The sequence below is a fragment of the Hemicordylus capensis genome, chromosome 3 (assembly GCF_027244095.1).
Source record: "Hemicordylus capensis ecotype Gifberg chromosome 3, rHemCap1.1.pri, whole genome shotgun sequence".
NCBI lineage: Eukaryota > Metazoa > Chordata > Lepidosauria > Squamata > Cordylidae > Hemicordylus > Hemicordylus capensis.
In genome coordinates this window covers 43,207,750-43,230,743 of record NC_069659.1, presented here as the reverse complement: position 1 = coordinate 43,230,743, position 22,994 = coordinate 43,207,750, and the positions used below count along the sequence as shown (strand labels likewise).

The 22,994-nt window shown below is 42.8% G+C and overlaps 1 protein-coding gene across 11 annotated transcripts in view; it reads right to left on the bottom strand.

The window, feature by feature from the left end:
* NBEA (neurobeachin) overlaps positions 1-22,994 on the bottom strand; it is a 670,094-nt gene that overhangs the window by 247,738 nt on the left and 399,362 nt on the right. For 6 of the 11 annotated variants that reach the window (XM_053311836.1, XM_053311837.1, XM_053311835.1 and 3 more), the window contains 2 exons: positions 22,358-22,501; positions 15,657-15,698 (listed from right to left, as the gene is read on the bottom strand). In XM_053311836.1, the coding sequence (XP_053167811.1) occupies positions 15,657-15,698; positions 22,358-22,501 (186 nt within the window). The remainder of the gene's footprint in view (positions 1-15,656; positions 15,699-22,357; positions 22,502-22,994) is intronic. The other 5 variants (XM_053311840.1, XM_053311839.1, XM_053311842.1 and 2 more) reach the window with 1 other exon arrangement.

Below are 22,994 nucleotides of genomic sequence, written 5' to 3'. Positions count from 1 at the left end.
CTTTATGCCAAAGTCAGGGAGATCTGGTTTGGGAAATTTGGTAGTTTGGGGGGTGGGGTGATAATCGGTCTAAAAGGTGAAAATATCTCCTCTGCCGGACCCAATGTGCCACTGAGTTCAGTCAATGGCCATAGAATTGCAATGCAGCCTAAATAGGTGAGGACCAGCTGGCTTGGAGGGCGCTTATTTTCACAACACGATTCTTGAGGCGCAATCTAAGGCAGGTTCAGGAAATCAGTTCCGCTGAAGATCAGGGCGACTTACAAGAACATTTATTTGGGCGTTTCTTTACTGTATCGAATGGTCAGGTTACAATACAAATTAGACATTAAAGATACCGAATATATTTCATTTCATTTTAATATTGTTGTTATTCAGGTTGTTGCTTTGTTTCCCACAACATAAAATCCCCTGCGAGGCATCCAATACAAAAGAAAGTGTTCCGTCTGTAATGTAAGGAAGCGTCCCACATTGTACATGAATAGAGACGATTTTAAATAAACTATTTTGGTTCACTAGGAAGACATCAGAGATAACCTCTCTTGGTTATCCTCCTCTTGCGATATCCGATTTCTAATCTTTAATATCTCAATGCAAAAGACCACATATTCCCAACAAAATATTACAGAGCGATCCTAGGGCTTCGGATTTTCACATTTGCCTGGGAGTAAGCATGCACAGACTTGGCCTGTAAGCACTATTACTCAGAGGTGTATTCCACTTAGTTCAGTAAGGCTTACTCCCAAGTAAATGTGCATAGCATTACAACTCTAGCACGCACAATTGCAAGTAGATCTCCAAACCAATTGGGATGTATTTCTAATAATGGAACGTGTCGTGTGGTATAATCCTATACATGTTTACTCGGAAGTAAGCCCCACTGCGTGCAGTGGGGCTTACCACCTAGTAAACCACCTTGGATTGCATCTTTAGAGCCAGGTATGGTGGTATTTAGGATCAGGATCTGCCAGCAGCATATTGGATCTGGAAGGCTTTTCACTCAGATCCTAGATGAATTTCTTGGAAATTCCATTCCACGGCCTACGCAGAGTACATACAACACATAAACTGAAAATAATGGGATGTAAAGGCAAAGATCGTGGTGTGAATGAATATTTAGATACACATCTAAGATACTTGAATGCAGATAATACGTTGACGCCACGTTTTAAAAGCGGGACAAACAAGACATCTTACAGCCCCAGTCTACCAAACGATCCAAACCAACTGAGGCTGTTCATTGCTTGGTAGCGGTGGGGGCGGGGAAGGAAAGAGGCTCATTCCAAGCTTGTAAAATGTTCTGTACAAACTAGGTCTCTCTCGTGTAAGTGGCTGCCTGTGCTTCGACTGGTGAATTTCCAGCCGCTTCCTCGGCTTCTTCGCAGTGTGGAAGGATGCTGGGGGAGCTGATGGGCGAGCTAGCCGGCTTGCGGTAAACCCAGGCGGCACTTGGGCGGCCAGGCCTCGATTTACCCCCACCCCACGTAGCAGCAGCAGCAGCAGCAGCAGCAGATGCCAGAGGCCCGACTTCCCACTCCCCACTTAGCCCGCATCAGCCCGTCTATTCGCCAGACGTGGCGTCTCAGGCATTATTGCAACGTTAACTTCCTCCCCAGCCCTGCAGCTGCCGGCACCGCCGCTCCCCTCTCCGCACAGCCCCAAGAAACGCTCCGCTTGCTGCCTTTGACAGCTTTCAAGCAAGCCCACCAGGGGCTGGATAATATTGATACAAACTCTATTTTCTTTCATTTTCTTGTTTTTCCCTCGCCTAATAGGCCAGCCTGGCCTCTTGACCCCAGTCAGCTGATCGGGATCACATGCGCCGGGCTCGCTCCCCGCGTTGCCTCCATCTCTCTCCCACCCCCCCTGCAACCCACCCCGACTTTGGCAGGGCAATGTCGTGGCGCGTCGCGAGGCCGGCCGGCGCATAGGCCGGGCTCCTGCTCAGGGCAGGGGATCGATCCGAAACGGCGCTTTAAAGGCTCATCAATCTTAATCTAGGTTGCTCAAGTAATTATGCGCGATTCTTCCGTGTGATTACAAGTGGATTTGGGTTTCGATTCCCAAGGCCCCTCTCCTTTGTGTTTAATGGCAAGAGGATCTCTCCAGACAGCAGCTCCCTGCCCTGCTCCACCCGCCCCCCGGCAACCGCCCCAGTCCCTCTCCCTCTCCTCTTTAACCCTTTGTAGGTGCGCCTCGCCTCCCCGCTCTGCCAGTGCGATGGCTTTACAGGCCTCTGTGCTGAAATAAAAGGGCGCTAAAGATGATGCAAATCGGGAGCCGCGCTTGATAGTCTATCATTATAGGAGGCGTTTAGTGGGCCTCGCTCCTCGTTCCCAGAAGGAAGATCAGGTAGTTAACCCAATTACCTTCCCAGTTCCTCGCGTGTTATATGGGCAAAATAAAAACGAGGCGGCGGCGGCTGGTGCTCCGTGGTCAGAAGGCCAAAGCCTTTAACAAGAAAGCTTTTTCGCAAGAGGACGGCTAAATCTTTTGTGTGGCAGCAGCAGGCGTGCAGGGGGGCGAAAGAGAAGGGACACTGGCGACGATGAACAGAATTTGATTCCTAAAGCTGCCACTGAAATTAAATATAAACGGGGCGCGTTTCTGCTTCCAGGGCACGCACGTACCCCTCCTACTTTCAAATGATTTGACCGAACGACCTTGTGAAACCTAATGCACGTTAGATCGACGCAAATCCAGCTACCCCCAAAAGAACAGCTTTGTAAGGATGTTTCCATTAACATGTTTTCACACAAGGGGAGAAAGCGGGGTGCTCTCCTGCTGCTTAGGAGGGTTAATGAAAGTGAATCCTTAGAGATTCTCTCAAGAAAATCTCAGAGAGAGGGCTCCCTCACCGGCATATATCCGCAAGAGAGTGGGGCGCAAGAAGGAGCCACCCGCCTCTGATGACTCGCCAGCCTTCTCCCAGGGAGAGGTGCCTTACAGAGACGGTCAAAGGCAGCAGGAGGAGCCAGAGTAGGTGGCAAGCGCTCCTTCAAGGAGCTGCCTGCTCGCTCGCTCTCAACCGAGCCGAGGGGTGTGTGTGCCAAGACTGGGCTTGTTGTACCCGGTTCCCACGACCATGCAACGCAGAGGAAGAATGTGTCAACGCCTCTAGCCCGCAGACGAGAGGCCAGCAAGGCTACTCAGAAAACCCGAGAGCGAGTGCACAGTTGGCCCGGCCTGCCCCCACTTCCCTGGGTGGCACAGCAGGAGAACTGGGCCAGGAGAGAACAAACAAGAGGAGGGCGCAGTGGCAGCTCCTTGCAGGTCAGCCACCACTACTCCTGCAGCCGCCTCCCTCCTCCGTAGCTTGCTGGGTCCAGTTCGCATCAGTATGTCTCTAAGAGGAGACATCGGCGACCGGGGGGGGGGGGAAGGGGGGAACACGCCGCTGCTCCTGGTGGGGTGAGGACAGTGAGCCCACCAGAGGGATGTTGTAGAGGGTTTCCCCATAACCTGGAAGTAACCGTGGATGGAAAATGTCATCTCTCCCCCCCCCCCGCCACTCAGACTCTGAAGCCTCCTCTCTCCCCTCTGTGTCCCTCTTTGAAAAGGCACAGAATGAAACGTTCAGTCTTAATAGTGTGTCATTTTTACACTTGTCCTTTGGAAATCTCCAATTACAACTCCCAATACCACGGCGCATTTAAGGAGCGCGGAGTCTTTTTGTTAGAGCCTTCAGGGAGCAAACCAGCCACTGAGAGAATACGAAATTAATCCACTACAGCTATAGAGCGAGAGGATTATGCGTTAATCCCCTTTGGGATCGGCTCTGGATTCTAAGGACCCGATGTTAAAATGTTTACACAAGACAATCAAAATAGCGCAGCTTCTCCATATGGCCCCGAGATAGAAGGGCAGCGCGGGCTCGGTTTCCAAACGGCGGCCGAGACAAAAGCGCAGCGCACACCTGACGCCCCGAAGGAGCGGGCGGGATGGGAGCCCTTTCTAGACAGCGCCAGCGCCGCCGATTTTGGCCAGCGCAGACCTGTCACCACTGGGGAAGCGGGCTGTTCTTCCGAGCACCCCTTTTCGCCAGCGCAGAAAAGAAGAGCAGGAGCCATCTCCTCAGCAGCACACGCTTGAGCGCTGCGCGGGGAACTAGGAGCCACTTTACATTCAGCTGGGGACCGCCGTGCGAAATCTCTCGTTTAGCTCCAGAGGCGCGAAAGATGCTCCCACCTGCGCCCCGCTCGGCTCCACTTGCGGCGACTTGTGCCGAGGAGGAGAGGCCGCTTTGTTGTCCGCCGCCTGCAGAACAAAGACCCAGGGCAGCGGCTGGCAGCACTTGGACTGCGGAGCCAGGGTCCTTTTAGGGCGTCACCAGCCCCGAAGAGACCGAGCGAGCCACGGAAAGGCGACAGACCCCGCGCTGGCCTGCACCGCGTCGTCTTATCGGCAGCATCATCAGACAACACCAATCCGGTCGGACGGAGAAGTTACCTAGTTGGAGGCTGCCGCCTCGGAAAAACATGTGATCTCCATTTCGAAGGGCAACTGATATAAAGGAAGGTCAATGGAAATGGCATTTTTACAAATCCATATTACTTAAGAGCATAATGCAGAGGGAAAGTCTCCAGCGCAAGCCCCATTCAACCCCGGTGAGCATTTCCCAATGCAGTGTACTAAACTAAGGCTGCAGTTCGGGGCAGAAGTCCCACTGACCTGTTGGGAGTTATTGCCCTCCAAACAACCAACAGATCGACAAAAGAAACAGCCACTGGCATTTCAGCTCCAGGGTTGAGCCTTTCAAATAAATTCCCACTTGTAAGGATCTGAACAGTATTCAAATTTAAACTTTTCTCACCAGGAAGAAGAAGAAGAAGAAGAATCAGAATCAGAATCAGTAGTAGTAGTAGTAGTAGTAGTATTGGAATTTACAATACAACTGACAACATACAGTTTTATTATTTATGGGAAATTTTTATTTTAAAAAATCGCTCCTGAGAAGACCAAAATCCTACTGCTGGGTGAATCCTACAACTCATAGTATTTACCAGACTTCAATAAGACAGTGGACTTGGGGTCCAATCGCTCAAGTCCCCCTGAATGGAAATGGAGATGGCACAGGAGCAGTGCTTGCTGGGTCACTCCCCTTTTGATGCTAGATGATTAACACAGCTTTATATAGCTGCTGGAACTTTTACATCCTGAGTGGAAGTTTTCAGAACATTAAAAAGCAAACAAAATTTTTGCACTGAAATATGGGATTTCTAGATGCTCTTACTATTGAACTTTTCAAACTTTTTTTTTTTAGTGTTTTACACTTTTTAATCCACCATAACAGTTTTGTCAGTTTTAAAATTTGACCAACTGCTATATAAAAATCAATATAAGACAATAAAACAATGAATAGCTAAAATAACTTTAATAAGTTAAACTAAGAATCTGATAGCAGGTTTAACTGAAATACAACAAAAGTAAGACAGCATAGAAGGTAGTTTCTGAAGAACACTACAATTTCCAAAGTATTTATTAACTCTAAAACATGAGAAATTAGGAAAAAATATAAATCCCTTCAACAACACAGTACCTCTGAAATGGTACATATTTTCCCAAATTACCATATTAAAATGTGTTAAAATCATACAATTAGAACAATTAAAATTCAAAAATCCTATTTTTAAAAAGAGGATAATTTTCCCCAAATGCCATTTTAGAAATGATGTACCATTTTCAGATGGGATACCTACTGAAGATGGTGTTCTAAACCCTTCCAAGCACACTTAACTTGAAGCAATAGGATTGGATTCTCAAGGAAGTTCTAAGTAATTTTGAGAATGTAAATTTACACATAACCAGAAAGATTCTTTACTGGTGTTATTGTGAAGTGCAGTAATTAGAAAGGTGAGAACGAAAAGATGGTGTTGGTGAGCATGTACCAAAGTCTCAGTAGCTTTAGCATATTCTGCAATATGTAGCCACCCAGAATAGAATCCAGTCCACTACAGGTGCAGCATCTATACAGAAAATATTGCTATAGGCTCAGAGCTGCATTTCCTGTTTCCTTCACTTACACATGCACATGGGTGTGCATTACAATGGAATGTGTGCTTTCAGTGTCCATTCAGCATCCTCCCTGCCATGTGCTTAGCACAGGTCCCTCATACTCCCGTGCATCAGTAACTTGTTTGAGGTGGGGGGAAGTGAGGGCTCAATGAGATGTAGAAAATATGCACAGAGCTCCATCCCCACTAACATCTCTTTGCATTTTTTGTGAACACGCAGATGGGGAAAATAGGGCTCTATTGAGCTTATAAATTTTTTTCCATGTCCAAGAAGAATTGGATTATCCTCTTTTATTTTTACTACTGTTAAACTTGAACTTAAAGCAGGAGAATTTTTTGGAATTCTGTCATATTCTAAAAGTAAAAGGAGATGACTAGTGTTCAGTGCAGGTTGTAAAACTATGGCTATTTTACATGATCAAATATGAACGCCTTATATGATTGCAGTCCATAAACTACTTAATGATCTTGAGTACCCTCTTGCCATGTCAACTGAGCCACAGTATAATTTAAAGAAAAATGTCCACTACAGAAATGAGGTAACATTTGCGAACGTTAAAGTTAGCTAACTGTAAAGTAACATTTATAAAATACCTGCCACAGAAATTAAGAATGTATATGCCAAAAATTCCCTTTTTGTTCTTAAGTGTAAAATAAAGGGTATTTAATGGTTTTACCAAGTTACCATACTGTCAAGACTGTAAAATAGAATATTAAATATATTTGACCCTTTGCATAATGGTTGAAATGTAGGACTTCAAGAACTTCTTTTCATTCGCCTTTGCCAAAGCAAGAAATAAACAATACCAGCAGCCCAGTTCTTGCCACTAGTATTATAAGTAAAAAATAATATGCTTTAATAATAAAATGATGAACAACAATTAAAAATTGAAATCAGTGATACAATGATCTTTAAAATGTACAAAAATACTGCTTAACCTGATATGACAAAGTCTACCAAATGGCATACGGGTAGCCCCAGTTTCAAGAATAACTCATATGTAAATCCAGGAGCATTTTATTTTTCTTATTTATGCGTTTTCTCCATGTTTACAGAGGAAACATTTCCCCTGTATATACTTATCTTACTGAAAAAGTTGGAACATATACTCCAGGACATCTACTGAGTTGTGCTTCTTTTAGTCAACTGTGAGGATTTCTTTCCTACAGCAAACTCAATGATTTGTCTATTAAAACAACTTAAACCATCCTGCAGAGTGAACATACACTATGGTTTCTCCCCACGACATTGTGAAAAATGTGGGTTCTTGCTCTCTAGTGAAGATAAAGTCTGAACAATGCTTTTGAACTGTGCTAAAATCTAACAGTTCACATGGATTTAACATGGTTGTGGACAAAGTTAAAAGCCCCTCTCATCTGATGCCAGGTGATCATGTATCAGCAATGGCCAAGACTACTTTTAATCATCTGCATCTGGCACAGAGATTGGGATGGTTTTAGATACAGAATTTGCTAAAAGATTCTAGATTTGTTCCTTTGTCCTCAATGTTTTGCTTTGGCTGTGCACTCTGTATAGCCATTAGAAATGAATTAAAAAAACCATATACTTATTAAAAACATTTGGTAAGTGAGGATAGATGAGCTAAGGCTGGGGCAGAAAACAGCAGTTTGCTTGTCAATCAAATCTGGATCCAGGTTTTACAGCTTACACTCATGACTGCCTGTGGGACTGCAGATGGAGCTAAGGTGCTGTTGTTACATGAAGCAGTCCTAAATGTGCTGGTATATTTGAAAGCCCATTTCACGTGCTGTATGGTAGTAAGCAGTGATCTTCTGCAGATTATCCATAGTAGAATTTACTACATCTATCTACAGATATAGATATTGGTAGAGATTACTGATTGTCCTATATACTGTCGGCTTCTCTTTTCATTTTAAACTGGTGCGGCTTCACTACTGTTTGGGGATAAATTAAGCTCTAGCCAGCCTAAAGCATGGAAATAAAATTCACTGTGGGGTATTTGGACATACACTCTCCACTATTATGTTCAGCAGATGAACTTGGAATTTGAGGATGAGGACTGTCCCCAGACCAACAAAATTCCCTCCTGCAGTTTTTAAAGAGCTGGTTCATACTTTATGTGGCATAGAGGTTCCAACAATACTTCCTACTATAAACAGAAAGCATGAACGTGGCTCCTAAGTAATCTATGAAGTGGTTCAAATAGGAGTTGGAAGAGCCACCCTGATATGAAGTACTTGGGGAAAGTGTGTACAACTATCCATTTGCTTGCCAGGATTGGCATGGCACTTCCTAGGGATCACTTTTACTGTCAAACCCCTGTTTTCTACTGCCCTGGGAGAAAGAACACCAAGGTATGAACACTTTGTCATCCTAAAACTATTCTCCTGATACATCCCACATTGTTCTGGACTACCATTTAGTTTTAATCATATAATAAAACAGTGTTTGCATAAATAGAAGGGTCACAGGCTAAACTACTTGGGGTTATATAAAGTAAAAATGTGACATAAATGCTAATATTTGCAGTTTAATACAATTGGCACCTATACTTTTGTTCTGTCTGTCTGTCTATCTATCTGAAATATAACATGAAAAAGAAAAAAATACTGGACAAAAGTATTATCTGTGTTTCCATCTTCAGAGGCTGAGAACAGAATCACGTATATTTTACTTAAAAGCAAATCCCATTATGTTCAGTGAGGCTTACTCCTGGGTACATGTGCACAGGATTTCAGTCTGACTCTGTACCTGAAAAACTTTTAGTGGAAAGTACCAGTCATTTGTCTCTCCGTTCTTTCCACTATATTTTACAAGGTATTCCCTTCTAGATCTGCCTTCCCATTCACTTCTGTTGCAGTTTCTACATCTAGGGAACATTTCTAACTAATTATTTGTATCTGAATGCTAGTATGATACCAACATTCAAATACATACAAATCATCTCAGACAAGAAAGAGACACAGGTGTACAAATGGTTACTTTTCCCATTTACATTGAAGGGCTAATCACACGTGATAGCAAACATTTGAGAATATCAACCATTTAAAAAGGAAAAGCGGCTTTGGAAGATAAAAATTGAGAGTGAAGAAGCAGTTTTCTTTTCTTCTGCAGAGCTCAAAATGTGCATTTCCCCCACCAAATGCAGATTTTCAACCCTTTTGGAAGGATATGAATGGGAAAAACTGAATGAGGGGAAAAGGCGAAACACTCTCCTATACTGCTTTTCTTCTCCAAAAGTTTCCTTCTGGAAAGTACTAGAGTGCCTATTTTGTGTCCATTTGCCCATCACATGAAGTTAGACTGTATAAAAGAGAGATCCCATTCTTTCCTCCTAACACATATTTTAAAAGGAAAAAGCAGTGATATACACAAATGTGAGCTCTTCATATCTGCAACTGTATGTCTGAAATACATATATTTTGATATTATTGAGTTTGGGCTTTACATGCTAGAAAGAGCCTCCACCTATCTTTGTCACTATCTCTGCAAGCAATCAAGAATCCACTCCTGACTATGTTGTCCATGCACAGTCTAGATAGCAAAGTGCATGTAGCAAGGTATTCTAAGAGGTTGTGTCTCACAGTTATAAAATTGCATGTTCTCTGAAATTTATCAGCTTGCAGAAATTTCTCATCTTGACTGGCTGTCAACAGGAGGAGCTGTCTTAATTGGGGAGGAGAGAGAGGCTGAAATTATAAGCTAGCTGATATTTGTTAAACTATTTTACATTTGGCCACATCCAAACCTTTGGGGGAGCAGTGCAGCATTGCTGGAAGCTCCTTCTGCTTCTGGAAGGAGCTTCCACCGACAGAGCACCATTCTGCCAAAGGTCTGGATGTTGTCCATGGTGAATTTTTGTGATTTATTGTTCATTCTTTGGCTTGCACCCAAAGGCCACCACTTCCATGAACAAGCTGATTTCCACCAATTTTACCACATGGGGCTGCCATGTTAGCCCCATGCCACAGCACATGTAATCTTGAAGAGTCCCCTCAAGAACCTCAGAAGTGCCTTTTAAGGAGGTGCAAGAGGCTATAGAGGATTCAGGAAAACCCCAGTGTGACTCTACATTTTTAAATATAGAGTTCTTTGATTCTTAAATTTAAGTTGCTACGATTGCAAAATCCTGTCCTGTGTCCAAGGGACAGAGAGGTATGGAAATCCTTAGAGAGAGAGAAAAATCATATTACTATATTGACATTTAAGTCACTTTTAAAATTATTTGGGAGTAGTCACATATCTCCTGCTCTCTCCACAGTTCTCCATGTACTATCAGGATGGGCAATTATCACACTAGTGTAATGAGCTATTATTGCAGCTTCCTCCTTGCCTTGGAGCTGGTAGTCAGGAAGAAAGGAGGGAGCTCCATAGTATTGGAAGAACCTGTCAGCTTAAGTACTATCATTGCAAGCTGGGAGGAGTGCACATCACACCATGCTACCCTGAGCAATACTAGATTGAAACAGAAAAGCCACAGTTTTGTTGTTGCATTCACAAGGTTTTTAGGGTTGATATACAAATGGAAACTTTCCATAGCAGGATATCTTCCAAACTAATGGTTGCCAAACCTTTTTACTTAAAATAATAATAATTTAAAAAAAACCAGGACACATTTCAGTAGTAAACTTTCCTTGACCTAGGAAAGGAAAGACCTAGCTCACAGTCAATTAAAGGATAGATTTTGAAAAGCATTGTTTTTTTAAAAAATGTGAACCATTTTATTTATTTATTTTACATTTTATATCCCGCTCTTCCTCCAAGGAGCCCAGAGCAGTGTACTACATACTTAGGTTTCTCCTCACAACAACCTTGTGAAGTAGGTTAGGCTGAGAGCATGGGAGTATCTAGGGTGGGGCAGGCAGGGCACGTGCCCCGGGTGCCACTTGAAGGGGGGTGCTAGTCTTAAAAATTAAAAAAATTAAAAATGGCTGCTGAAAACAAAATGGCCACCGTGCATGCTCAAATGGCCTCTGTGAGGCCCTAGGCCATGCCAGGCCTTGCAGAGGCCATTTGAGCATGTGCGGTGGCCATTTTGTTATCAGCGGCCATTTTTTTAAAAAAAATTATTTTTAAAAACAGCCACCGCAGATACTCAAATGGTCCCTGCAAAGCCCTTGAGGCCAGTGGGGGGAGGGGGAACATTTGCAGACCCCCACACATGGCCTTTAGGAAGCCCCCCCTGAAGGGCTACAGGTAATTTTTTTTAAAAAAAGAATATAATATAAGTCACTGTACACATATTTAGTTTGGCACTAAGTACAGAGAATCAGGGCTTGTGAATACTGAGCTGAAGCTTATGAGCTAGGATTGTATTCATTTGCTCTTACTTTGCTTCTTGTGATAAGTGAGTTAAATGTGATGTCTTAATAATATGGCTATTAATGGTGAGTTTGTCTTTGAATCAGTGTGAAATCCTTAGTATTAAGGCCCACTGGGAGTTTCTTGCTCTCTTTCTTTCATTTTAACTGTCTTTCTAGAATATATTCCAAGTAGTGACACAGTTTACTCTGCATATTCTTTAATTATTTTCAGAGTATCTGGGAAAAGTCAAATTCTCCATTTATTTTAAAAAATTACGTAATAGCTATGCTACAATGCATAGTAGAGAATTAGACAGGCACTTCTGCTTAGTTTTCCAAGTATACCTCCACATAGTATTTGGGTATTTCATGAGCCCCAGCATACTGAAATTCGTAGTTTTCCAGCATTTTTTGGTCTGGCTACATCCACTGCTAAATATTTTTTGAAAGATTAAAAGATTAACGAGCTTGACTTATATTTTTCAGCTGATATTATTGTAAAGTTATCTGAAAGATGAGTGCCAGATGTTTGGACAGGGAGCGCAATTTCAGTGCTTGCCCTAGGCGCTATTTTCCCTAGATACGCCTCTGCCTGAGAGAGAAGTGACTGGCCCAGAGTCACCCAGCTAGTTTCATGGCTGAATGGGGATTTGAACTCGGGTCTCCCCAGTCCTAGTCCAGCACTCTAGCCACTACACCACGCTGGCTCTAGAGTTTTAGAATTGCTTTGAGAAGGAGCCTCTGTTCAGCTGCAGAGCCAACTGCAGCTTCTGCTTACTTAGTTTGCACAGCACACTCACTTGCAGCTTTGGAAATGGGAAAAATGCTTAAAGATCAACATCTATTTGTGTGACTGGCACAATTTTATTTTTCAAAACCCAGATTTCTTTTTTGAAGTTCAAAGGATGTGCCAATGTAAGAGCAGAGAAAGGATGCACTGCTTGCTTGACCCTACAGAACGTTACTTAAATGCTACATTGGCATCGGCACAGCACCTGTACTGTGGCACCATTGAGAAGGGATGAGTGGTCGAAGCAGAGAACTGGTGGATGGCTGCTTACTGAACAAAACTGTCCATAGGGTTGTTCCAAAATCCACCACCACCTCACACTGCCCATACATCAATTCATTCACAGGCAGCAAACTGGAGGGCATTTTGATTTGGAGGATTAAAAAAAAAAAGTCCTGGGAGATAAAAGGAAGCTCACATTGGAAGCGGTGGTGGAGGTTTTATTAGCTTTAAGAACAGGGTAGTAGCTGTTCTCCATGACTGCACCTTGGTAGCTGCACTTTAAAAAAAAAATCCAGAATGGCCCCTGGAATGACGTTTTGACAAAGCATAATTCCAGTGGCATGTGTGTATGTTTTAAGGCAGCCTCCAAGAAATGCTCCAGCACTCTCAACAAAGTTACTGAGTTATCAGGGAGACACATTAAGGTCATCAAGGGAGATCCATCTCCAGATGCTGCCAGCTCATCTGGCGGCGACTCAGGAGTGGGCCTTCTCTATAGTCGCTCCGGGGCTGTGGAATGTGCTCCCTATAGACATCCATGGTTTAACATCTTTACCAGCCTTTAAAAGAACCCTTAAGACACATTTTTAGTGTGACTTTTAGTAATCTTTGAATGTTTTAAAATTGTTTTACATTGTTGTTTTAAGAGTTTGTTTTATTTTGTCTTTATTGTATTTATTTTTGTGAGCCTTTGGAGTCAGGAGGTATAGAGAGGAGAGGAGAGGAGAGGAGAGGAGAGGAGAGGCGAAAAATAGACCACCACCACTGCTGCTCCTAAAACCCCCACAAACCCCTTCAAAAATATGCCAACTGCTCCTCAAAATAGTCCACCTCCTGCCCCTTCCAAAATCTGATCCATATAAGAAACATAATATTGTACAGATTCATTAAGATGGCACAGGAGACGAATGAATGGGAGATCTACTCCTGGCATTTGAATCTGAGCAGAATGAAAAAAATGGGAGAACAAATTGCATGGGTTAAAGACCACTGGGGGAGCCAGGGCTGGTGATTAGGAAAACAGCAATTTGGGGTGATGGAGGTAGGGTGAAGCTGAAAGAAAAATTTATCAGGGAGGAATGAATGTTCAGGACCTGGGCCATACAGATTCCTCTGGAAGCTCAGAGGAACTATGGAGGGGCTAGGTTTTTTCTGTTTGCCTCAGCATCTGGTATTTAGAAGTATATTGCCTCTCAATATGGAGGTTCCATTTAGCTATTATGGGTGCTATATATGGGTGCTTGTGCTATACCAACCTCCAAATCTCCAGGAACTTACCTAAGCCTTTTTAAAAATAAAGCATCTTAAATCATTGGCCATCACCACACCTTGTGGCAGTGAATTCCTAGGGGAAGTACCAACTGTGTGAAGAAGTAATGTCTATGGCAGTGCTTTGCGAAACTGCCTGAATTTTCTTTGTATGCATGGGAAGTTGGGGGAGGAGATGAATTCACAGAACTGAGGCAAACAAGGACGGTCATACATTTTTCAAAGTAGTAGTGATTCAGGGTGGTTGGTGTTTGGCATCCAGACGCCACTGCTTTGCCTTGAACACAGGTTGCAGTCTTGGGCAAGGTGCTACCTCTCAGGCTCACCAACTGGCCTTTTGTACAATGGATATTCCAGCAGTAAATGTGCTTAGTGTTTGGGGTTCAGTGGAAACAGTATTTCTCTCAGTGGTCAGAGTGATTGGCCAGAGGGCTGGATTTTGTTGATTTTCTGAGGTTCTTCTTCATAAAGTGCTTTGTGGTAGATTGATTCATTCATCATATTCATAGTAAATGCAAGTGTGAAAAAGTGAAAGTGGGGTCATGAGAGTTCTTTAATTGAAAAAAATCTCATTTGCTATCATTGAATGAGAATTCACACCTCAGAAGTTTTTCTGAAGGGATGTTATTCCCTTATTTTCTGAGGTGTGAATTCTCATTCAATGAAAGCAAATGAGATTTTTTTCAATTAAAGAACTCTCATGATCCCACTTTCACTTTTTCACACTTGCATTTACTATGAATATGATGAATGAATCAATCTACCACAAAGCACTTTATGAAGAAGAACCTCAGAAAATCAACAAAATCCAGCCCTCTGGCCAATCACTCTGAAATTGGGGACGGGTGGTAGCCTCCACCCATTAGGCACTATCTACCAGCCCACCCCACTCTTTTGGGGCAGATCCACTTTCTGCCCCCAATCTGCCCCAAAGACACAAAAACTTCAAAAATTCCCAAAAAATCAACCCTCTGCCCAATCCCCCTGAAATTGGGGTGGTAGCCTCCACCAATTAGGCACTACCACCCCACCCCACTCTTCTGCCCCAGCCCCACTTTCTGCCCCAAAGACACAAAAAATTCAGAAATTCCCCAAAAATCACCCCTTTGCCCAATCCCCCTGAAATTGGGGTGGTAGCCTGCACCCACTAGGCACTACCACCCCACCCCACTCTTTTTGCCCAGATCACATTCTATGCCCCCGAACTTCCCCAAAGTCACTAAAACTTCAAAAAATCCCCCAAAATCGGCCATGAGCCAAATCACCCGAATTTTTCGGCCCCGAAATTTGGGTGATTCGGCCCGGCCCCGAAAAATATCGGGGGACATCGGGGGTGATTCAGTTCGGCCCCGAATCACCCGAAATTGCTCATTTCGGGCACAGATCGATCTGTGCCCAAAATTTTTTGCACATCCCTAATAGATACCTCCAGTCTCAGAGATAAGTTGCCTATAAATGCCAGCTGCAGGGGAGCAACAGCAAGAGAGAGTGCATGCCCTCACCTCTTGCTGTGGGCTTCTCAAAGGCATCTGATGGCCCACTGTGTGAAACAGGACTAGATAAGCCTTGGGCCTGATCCAGCAGGGCTATTCTTATAAGTTCCCATATGTTCTATGGATTGCCTTGATAGATACTTCTGAATCTGCTGCAGGGACTGGGAGCACACCTCTGTTCTTTAGAGATATCTTTTGTGGTAGTACACTGGTCACCACATTTATCACAGATGTTACTCGTTATTTAGTGAATCTTTAACCCAATATGAAAATCAACAAAAAGCCTTTATGCTTATTATTATCTCAATACAATCTACCAGTAAAGGCCCATTGCACATTAGAAGCACACTTTTATCATGGGGTGGGGTGGGGGAACACATCCTCAATATGTACAAGTTAGTACTATTATTGTTAAAAATTTAATGACAATCGTATATAATTTTGTTAAATTCATTAATAAAACAAACAAATAAATAAATAAAATGACTAACACCGAAGAGTTAATAATGATCAATTTGCTACAATTGTGTCAGCTGAGATACTGCTGATTCACAGTTTTAGATATACAAAACTGCCACTTGCCTCGTGAAATGAACAGTCTGGGAAGAAATTTAGGTGCTATAACTGAAATAGAAAATTGTGAAACTTTTATCATTATGAAACAAGACAATGACAAACAAAAGTTCTTTTAAAAACTGACCATACTTCATTAGCCAGCTACACTGCTGCTCTTAAAAACTTAAAAACATTTATCAGATTCTAAAGACCATTTAACTGTAATAGGAATATGTGTGGCTGAAATCCTAACTCTTTAAAGTAAAGGCAAACATTCCTATGTACTTTAGTTCTGCATAAAAAGTAGTCAAACTGGGATCCCTGAAAGTGACCAGAAAGCCCACAGTGTACATGGACCCTAGAAGTTTGGCCTTTCCCATTACGTGTGCCAGATGCAAAATAGCAAGTTGGGAGCCTGGGAGGCAGAAGCAAGAGCTGCAAAAACTGCAGGACTGAGTAGTAGTACATTGCCACTACCCAGGGATCACAACTGAAGACAGGGAATGGGAGAAAGGAATGGGAGCCACAAGATCTGGTGACAGTCAACAACCTGGATGGCTTTAAGAGGGGTTTGGATAACTTCATGGAGGAAAGGTCTATGATCGGCTACTAGTCAGAGGGCTACAGGCCACTTCCAGCCTCAAAGGCAGGATGCCTCTGAGTACCAGTTGTGGGAGAGTCACAGCAGGAGAGAGGGCATGCCCTCAACTCCTGCCTGTGGCTTCCAACGGCATCTGGTGGGCCACTGTGCGAAACAGGATGCTGGACTAGACGGGCCTTGGGCCTGATCCAGCACGGCAAAATGGTGGGGGCGAAATGGAGGAAGTGGGAGGAGAAAGGATGGTCATTGGAGGGGTTTGAGGAGCTTGTGGCAGTGGGGACTCCTAAGAAAGGTTTAGCTATGACTGATTTACTTGCCCACCAAGCAGGAACGCCTGCAGGCAATCAATTTTTGAATGGGTCTAGAAGGGAACAAGAAGCCCCATGTGAATGAGAGAGACCATGTTGTGTTGGTGTTCCTTCTTGTGCTGTGCTGTGAAAACATGGTTGATGATTGATCTTAATTTAATTAACATCAATGAAAATTAATTTTAATGGTTTTAATGCTGTTTTTTAATTGTTGTAATGTGTTAAACTTTTTGTTTTTGTTTTAACTAATGTTTTACTTTCTGTTTTTATTTCGTTGTAAACCACCCAGAGACGTAAGTTTCGGGCGGTATAAAAATACGATTTAAAAATATGTTAAATAAATAAATATTTTTTAAAAATGATGCTTATTTAATTTTGTGCTAATCAGAAGTGGGGGATGGAGTTCGAGATAGGGGATTCCTAAGTGCTCTGGTCTGGAAGAGTTTCTGGGTCTTTGTTTATTTGGTTTTTTAAAAAAACTTTAAAACTTTAAAACATGAATTTCACTCATTTCACAAAACAGTGAGACAGGTGCTGCAGTCACCTCAACTGCTACTGCTGGCTGATGCTGGGGGCAATGCTGCCTCGGAGCCGGGGTCTGTGCAGGCTGCAGGTGCTGCAGCAGAGAATGTGTGATGCAGCTGCCTCTCTCTGAATGCAAACATCTCATGCGTCATGATGGAGCACGTGTTGAGTGCTCAGCCTTTGCCTCCATGTGGTGGGTTCAGCAGGCCCCCAGCCAGCAGGAGAAAGAGAGCACATCCCAGATTCCTAGGCAGGCTTGGGCCCTTGCTGGTGCTGCAGCACAGGGGGAGAAGTGGGATGGGGGCTGGCCAGCAGGCCAAGGTGGAAGCAGTTTGGCAAGAGTGCAGAGCGCTCGCTCTGTTGGCCTGTTGCCTTGGTGCAGCTGGCATGGGAGGGAGGGAGGGAGGCTGAGGTGGAGGCTATGGAGTGTGGTCAGGGTACTCAGTCAGTCCTTGCACTCTGCTCTGACTGGGTTCGAAGGGCCTCCACCACCAGAAGAGAATCCATCCCAGGCAGGCTTGGGCCAGCGCCACAGGATGGGGTGAGGATGGTATGCAGGCTGGCCAGCCAAAATGAGGCAGTTTGCTTTGCAAAAAGGAAACTGTGCTGCACTGGGCTTGCTAGCGGGCTGGCTCTTTTCTTCTTTCCCCTTGTCTGTCTCTCTTTCCTCCTCTCCCCTCTCCCTCCTTCCTTCCTCTTCTCTTGCTCTCTTTCCCTCCTTCCACTTGTCTTTCTCTTCTTTTTCTCCTTCTTTCCTTTCTTCCTCCTTCACTCCCTCCTTCTACTCATCCATCTTTTTCTCTCTTTCCCTCCCTCCCTCCCTCCCTCCCTCCTTTCTATTATTTTATTTTCTCTCTCCTGTCTTTCTTTCACTTGCCTCTCCTTCCTTCCTTCCTTCGATGTAGGGAATAGTTGTGGACACCCTAGAATAAATCTATGGGTGCCCTAGAATAATTTAGTTGCTCTACTACCAACAACATAGCTGCTTCTTCCTTTTTAAAATAAAACTTCTATATTGGAATTCTAGACTAGATGCTGCAAAAACCTAGCTGCACCATTGGGGCTGAGAGGCTGGTGAGAGGCAGGCATCCAAGGCAGGCAGGGAGTGGTGTAAGAAGAGGAGTGTTGGGGACCCACAACCTTGCTTGTGCTTCCCCTTTTCCCTGTGGGTGTTATGTCTCCTTTTGTTCCTTTAACAGTAGATTAGAGGAGATGGTGCACATGTTGGGTAAACCTGCATTTCTGGGCTTTTGTTTTTTTGTGACATGATATGTACATGATCAAGCAAGCAGAGCCTGCTGATGAGCTATTTAGATTTATATCCAACTTCCCATCCAAGGAAACCTGAGTGATGTGTATGGTTTTTGTTTTGTTTTTTAATGTTTATCCTCACAATAGCCCTGTGGGGTAGGTTAGACTGAGAGAAAGGTGATGGCCCCTGAAACCCAGTGTGTTTCATAGCTGAATGGGGATTTGAACTTGGGTCTCCTTAGTCCAATACTCTACAACAATATCTTAACTGTTTTAAATTAAAAATTGACTTCTTTGATTATCATTTTCCTTGTGCTGCTTGCTGACTTCATGGCAAAAGGGAACATGATGTTTAAGGCATCACCAAAATGTTTTTCTTTGGTGGTTTCTAAGGAACTTATGGTATTATGTGGCTCAGCCTCCTACAGCTGACACGTGGTCACACGTGGCTTATTGATTTCACTTTGTTCCTCATATAATACATTATGCTAAAAATCTAGTGTTTGCAGGCTCCTTTTTGCTTATGGCAGTGGTTCTCAAACTACAACTCCCCAGCCCCAGTGTTGTTGTTGTTGTTTTTTCCACAGGAGGAGGAAGCGGGGAAAGCAAAAGTTAGTTGGCTTTGCTCGTTACTACTAAGGTACCTGCCTAGTCCTGGCTATGCCTCCAGTGCCACCCACAACTGGCTCCACCTCCAACACCACCCACAATTGGCCTCACCTCTTACTACCTCTGGCCACACCCTTCACCTGCCCTGCCTAGTGTCCACCCCATCCCAAGTGCCAGCAGCTGCCACTGGCTTGTGGGTAGGAGTAAGATGGAAGATCTCAACAACACAAATGTGAAGGAAATGTTGGCGAGAGAAGAAGTTGGAGAGGAGAGCTGGTCTTGTGGTAGCAAGCATGACTTGTCCCCATAGCTAAGCAGGGACTGCCCTGGTTGCATATGAATGGGAGACTTGATGTGTGAGCACTGCAAGATATTCCCCTCAGGGGGTGGAGCCGCTCTGGGAAGAGCAGAAGGTTTCAAGTTCCCTCCCTGGCTTCTCCAAGATAGGGCTGAGAGAGATTGGTGCCTGCAACCTTGGAGAACCTGCTGCCAGTCTGTGAAGACAATACTGAGCTACATAGACCAATGGTCTGACTCAGTATATGGCAGTTTCCTATGTTCCTAAGAAGAAGCTGTATGGCCTTTTTGCATGAAGCTCTTAAGAACTTTGGCAATTCCTTTTATATGAGTCATGCCATGGCTGTTGGGGAACATTAACTGAAATAGGATAGTGACCTAAAATGCCCTTAAGATCAAGGCAGTTTGGGCACCCAGACTCAGGGTCATTACTGAGTTCATCTCTTGGGAAATGAAACCAAACCAACATATGCAAATTTTGCATTGGTTATGAAGACAATTATATGCTCCTAGCAGTTCCTTAACACACACACACACACACACACACACACACACACACACACACACACCCCTACTGATTAATCCCAATATGTAATTTTTGCCACTGCAAATTTCAAGAAGCACAACCATGTAATTTTACACAATATTTTCTGGGCTAACAGAATATTGCATGATGCCAGATCAGACGGCAGCTTTGACAGTTGTGTATGATCTATTTCTTTTTTGGTTCAAAATATTCATAATGCATCTTCATAAACCATAAACTAGCAAATCTTTATTTGCCTAAAATAAACCATGGCATAGACATTTACCCCAAATCAGATAATTAAATAAATATTATGCAAGACAGTTAATCTAATATTGTTTCCACTGTTATTCTATATTAAAGTATCAGAACATTCTTAAGCATTTATACTGTCACTTTTGTGACTTCTTTCACACATTGTGCATGGCCTTTTTCAGTACATGCATGAAAATTCAGTTTGAGAGAAAAGACTAAAACCTGATTGCAATAAAATATATAGGCATAAAGGTTATTCCTTTAAAATGACCAGAACGGCAGAAAGCTTCCTTTTGATCTTGAACAACTGTCAAGTATCTTCAGCTTAATTCATTCAACTGCACTCTGGGAGGCACTAAGAATTGTTCTAAAACTCTTCTAGATTAACTGGAAGAATGAAGTATTGACCAGAGTAATAATCATGAAATAAAGTGTGTTACTGAATGTGTAAAAGAAGACAGAGAGATGAGGGATATCTTCTCAACCATACTACTTTAATGAAAAGAGATTTCTTTTTTCAATATAACTATTTATTTTAGTGCTGTTTGATGTGCTAGAACTGAACTCTGGTTAAAGTGACATTTATGAACACATGTAGCTTTTGATTTATCTATTGTTTATCTACCAATAGTTGCTTAGACTGGGGACAGTTCAATCCTGAAGACCTGGAAAATAGTGTCTAAAATCCAGAGTAATAAACCACTCACAGAGTGAGCAAATCTGCACTAGGTCAAGAAGTTAGCTTAGTTGCTCCCCAAAAAAGGGTTCTGCAGAATTGTGCAATAGTGCTCTTGGGCCAACATCCCCATTGAAAAAAATGGGGTATGCTGCAGTTGTGCTACTGTTGCACAACTGCAAGTACTGCACAACTAGTTAGCACAACAGTTTTTGCGCTGATGGAGGGATAGACAACCTTGGCTATTCAGCTGTTACTGAACTACAATTCCCTATCCATAATAAATTGTGGCTGGGTTGATAGGCATCATAATTCAACATCTGCTGGAGAGCCATGGTGCTCTACTCCATGCTCTGATGCGGATAACATTTCTTTTTGTTTTCCTATGTAGAAAAATGGTAGGAGGGCAGAATGTTTTCACAGTGACTAGCCTTCTTCAAAAGGAGAAGGTATAATTATATGCTAAATATGAGACATAGTCAGAAGAAAAGAACCTCAGATTCATGGCAAGCTCCTACACTGAAGATGCCCAACATTTCTTATTACTGGTTACACAGTTTCCTCTTTCATTATCATAAAGAGTAAACACGTGACAAGCTAAGTTCAGTAATACTGTAATACACACAGGGGTCATTCACACAGTCAAAAACTGTGTTCTACCTGTGGGCTCCCAATTTTAGGTTGTGTGGAAGCAAGGTAGGAGGAAAACCTGGGTAGCTTTTCCTCCTACCTTGCTTTCACATAATCACTTCTACATAGGTATTCCTCTTAACTTGCTTCCACACAACCAAAAATTGGGAGCACAGAAGGCTCCCAAACCCAGGTAGAACACAGTTTTTGATTGTGTGAATGACCTTACAGAATTATTTAAGTGACACAGAATCCAGAGCTGTAGTGCTGGCTTCCCCCAGGAGCAGTATAGACACACAAAAGGGCATTCAGTGTTATGAGAGGGAGACAAAATCAAAGAGAATGGGCAGACCAGTTGGAAATATTTGGAAGGCCAGCTGAATCTGTAGACAACCTATGAGAAACAAGGACCTATAGTGCATGTGTTTCCCTTCCTTTCTTATCTAGCCCGAGAAATAGAATACAGAGTTTAACAGGGTGACCTGTTATAACTCAGATGCAGCATCTTACCATGGAACTATTTCATTTATTAGTTATTACTTGGAATTGTTCTTTGTGAGTGCACTTAATACAAAATCTCAACAGGTGCTCTTCTGATTCCAGTGGGGAATGTTTTTAAAACAATCTTAAAAATTACAAGGTTGTGTACATAAAGACATTTTCACATTGAAGGAGGCTAGTTAATACTTCATATATTTTGTTTCTTTTTTTCACAGTAAAACCCTCTGCTATGTCTAATTTATTTTCAATAAACCATCCTCTAGAGCATTTTCGTTTTTGGTGCTGGATGCCAGTGTGATGCAAAAGGTGGCAAATTGAATTTGGATGCGAGTCATCACATTAATCCAGTGATACTGACTATACTTTATGAAGCTGTTTGGAGATAAATGAGATAATTGCTGAACTTTGTAAATGCTTCCATAATGACACTACTCCCCCCAATCTTAAAATAAATGCCAGTATAGCGGACAGATAATTGTTTTCAAAATCAGTTCAAATTTTACATATCATGTATTTACATTAAACTAATAATAAACACAGGATTTTTACCTGCAAGATTGTCAATTTCCTTCTCTTGGAGCAGACTAACAGCATCATCATCCCCTTCTAGCATAAGCTCAGTTTCAGCGTTCTGATTGACCACGGCTTGACTTCGGAAAGTTTTCTTTGACTTTACTACATCTTCTTCAGTGCCTATAAACATGTTAAAAATATTGTAAAATGTTATTTGGGCTTTGCTCAATCTTAGCTTCCAGTACACATTTAGAAATAAATGGAATCGTTGCAAAGGTACAAACTTTGATAAAATCAGATCTGTCACAGATGTTCTAATTATATATTCCTGAATTGTTTTTAAAAGATTTCAAAAGAAAATACAAGCAATGACTTACTGTTGCTCTTAAGAAATGCAAATTTTAAATAAAAATAAATGTCAAAACAGGCTTTTAAATACTTTTCATGCACCGGGTTGTGTTTGTATGGAGAACAAAGGTGTGCTCAAGATATTATAAAGGCTGAAAAAAACTTTAAATCAGAAGGCTGGACTCTAAGCTGGTTTTACTAGCCCATAATAATGCAGGTAGTTATCTTGCTATAGCAATCTGACAATGCATCTGCAAAAAAAGTATATTGCAATAGACATGTCGGTAAATCTGGCAAATATGCAGATCAATGGTTTAGATAAATC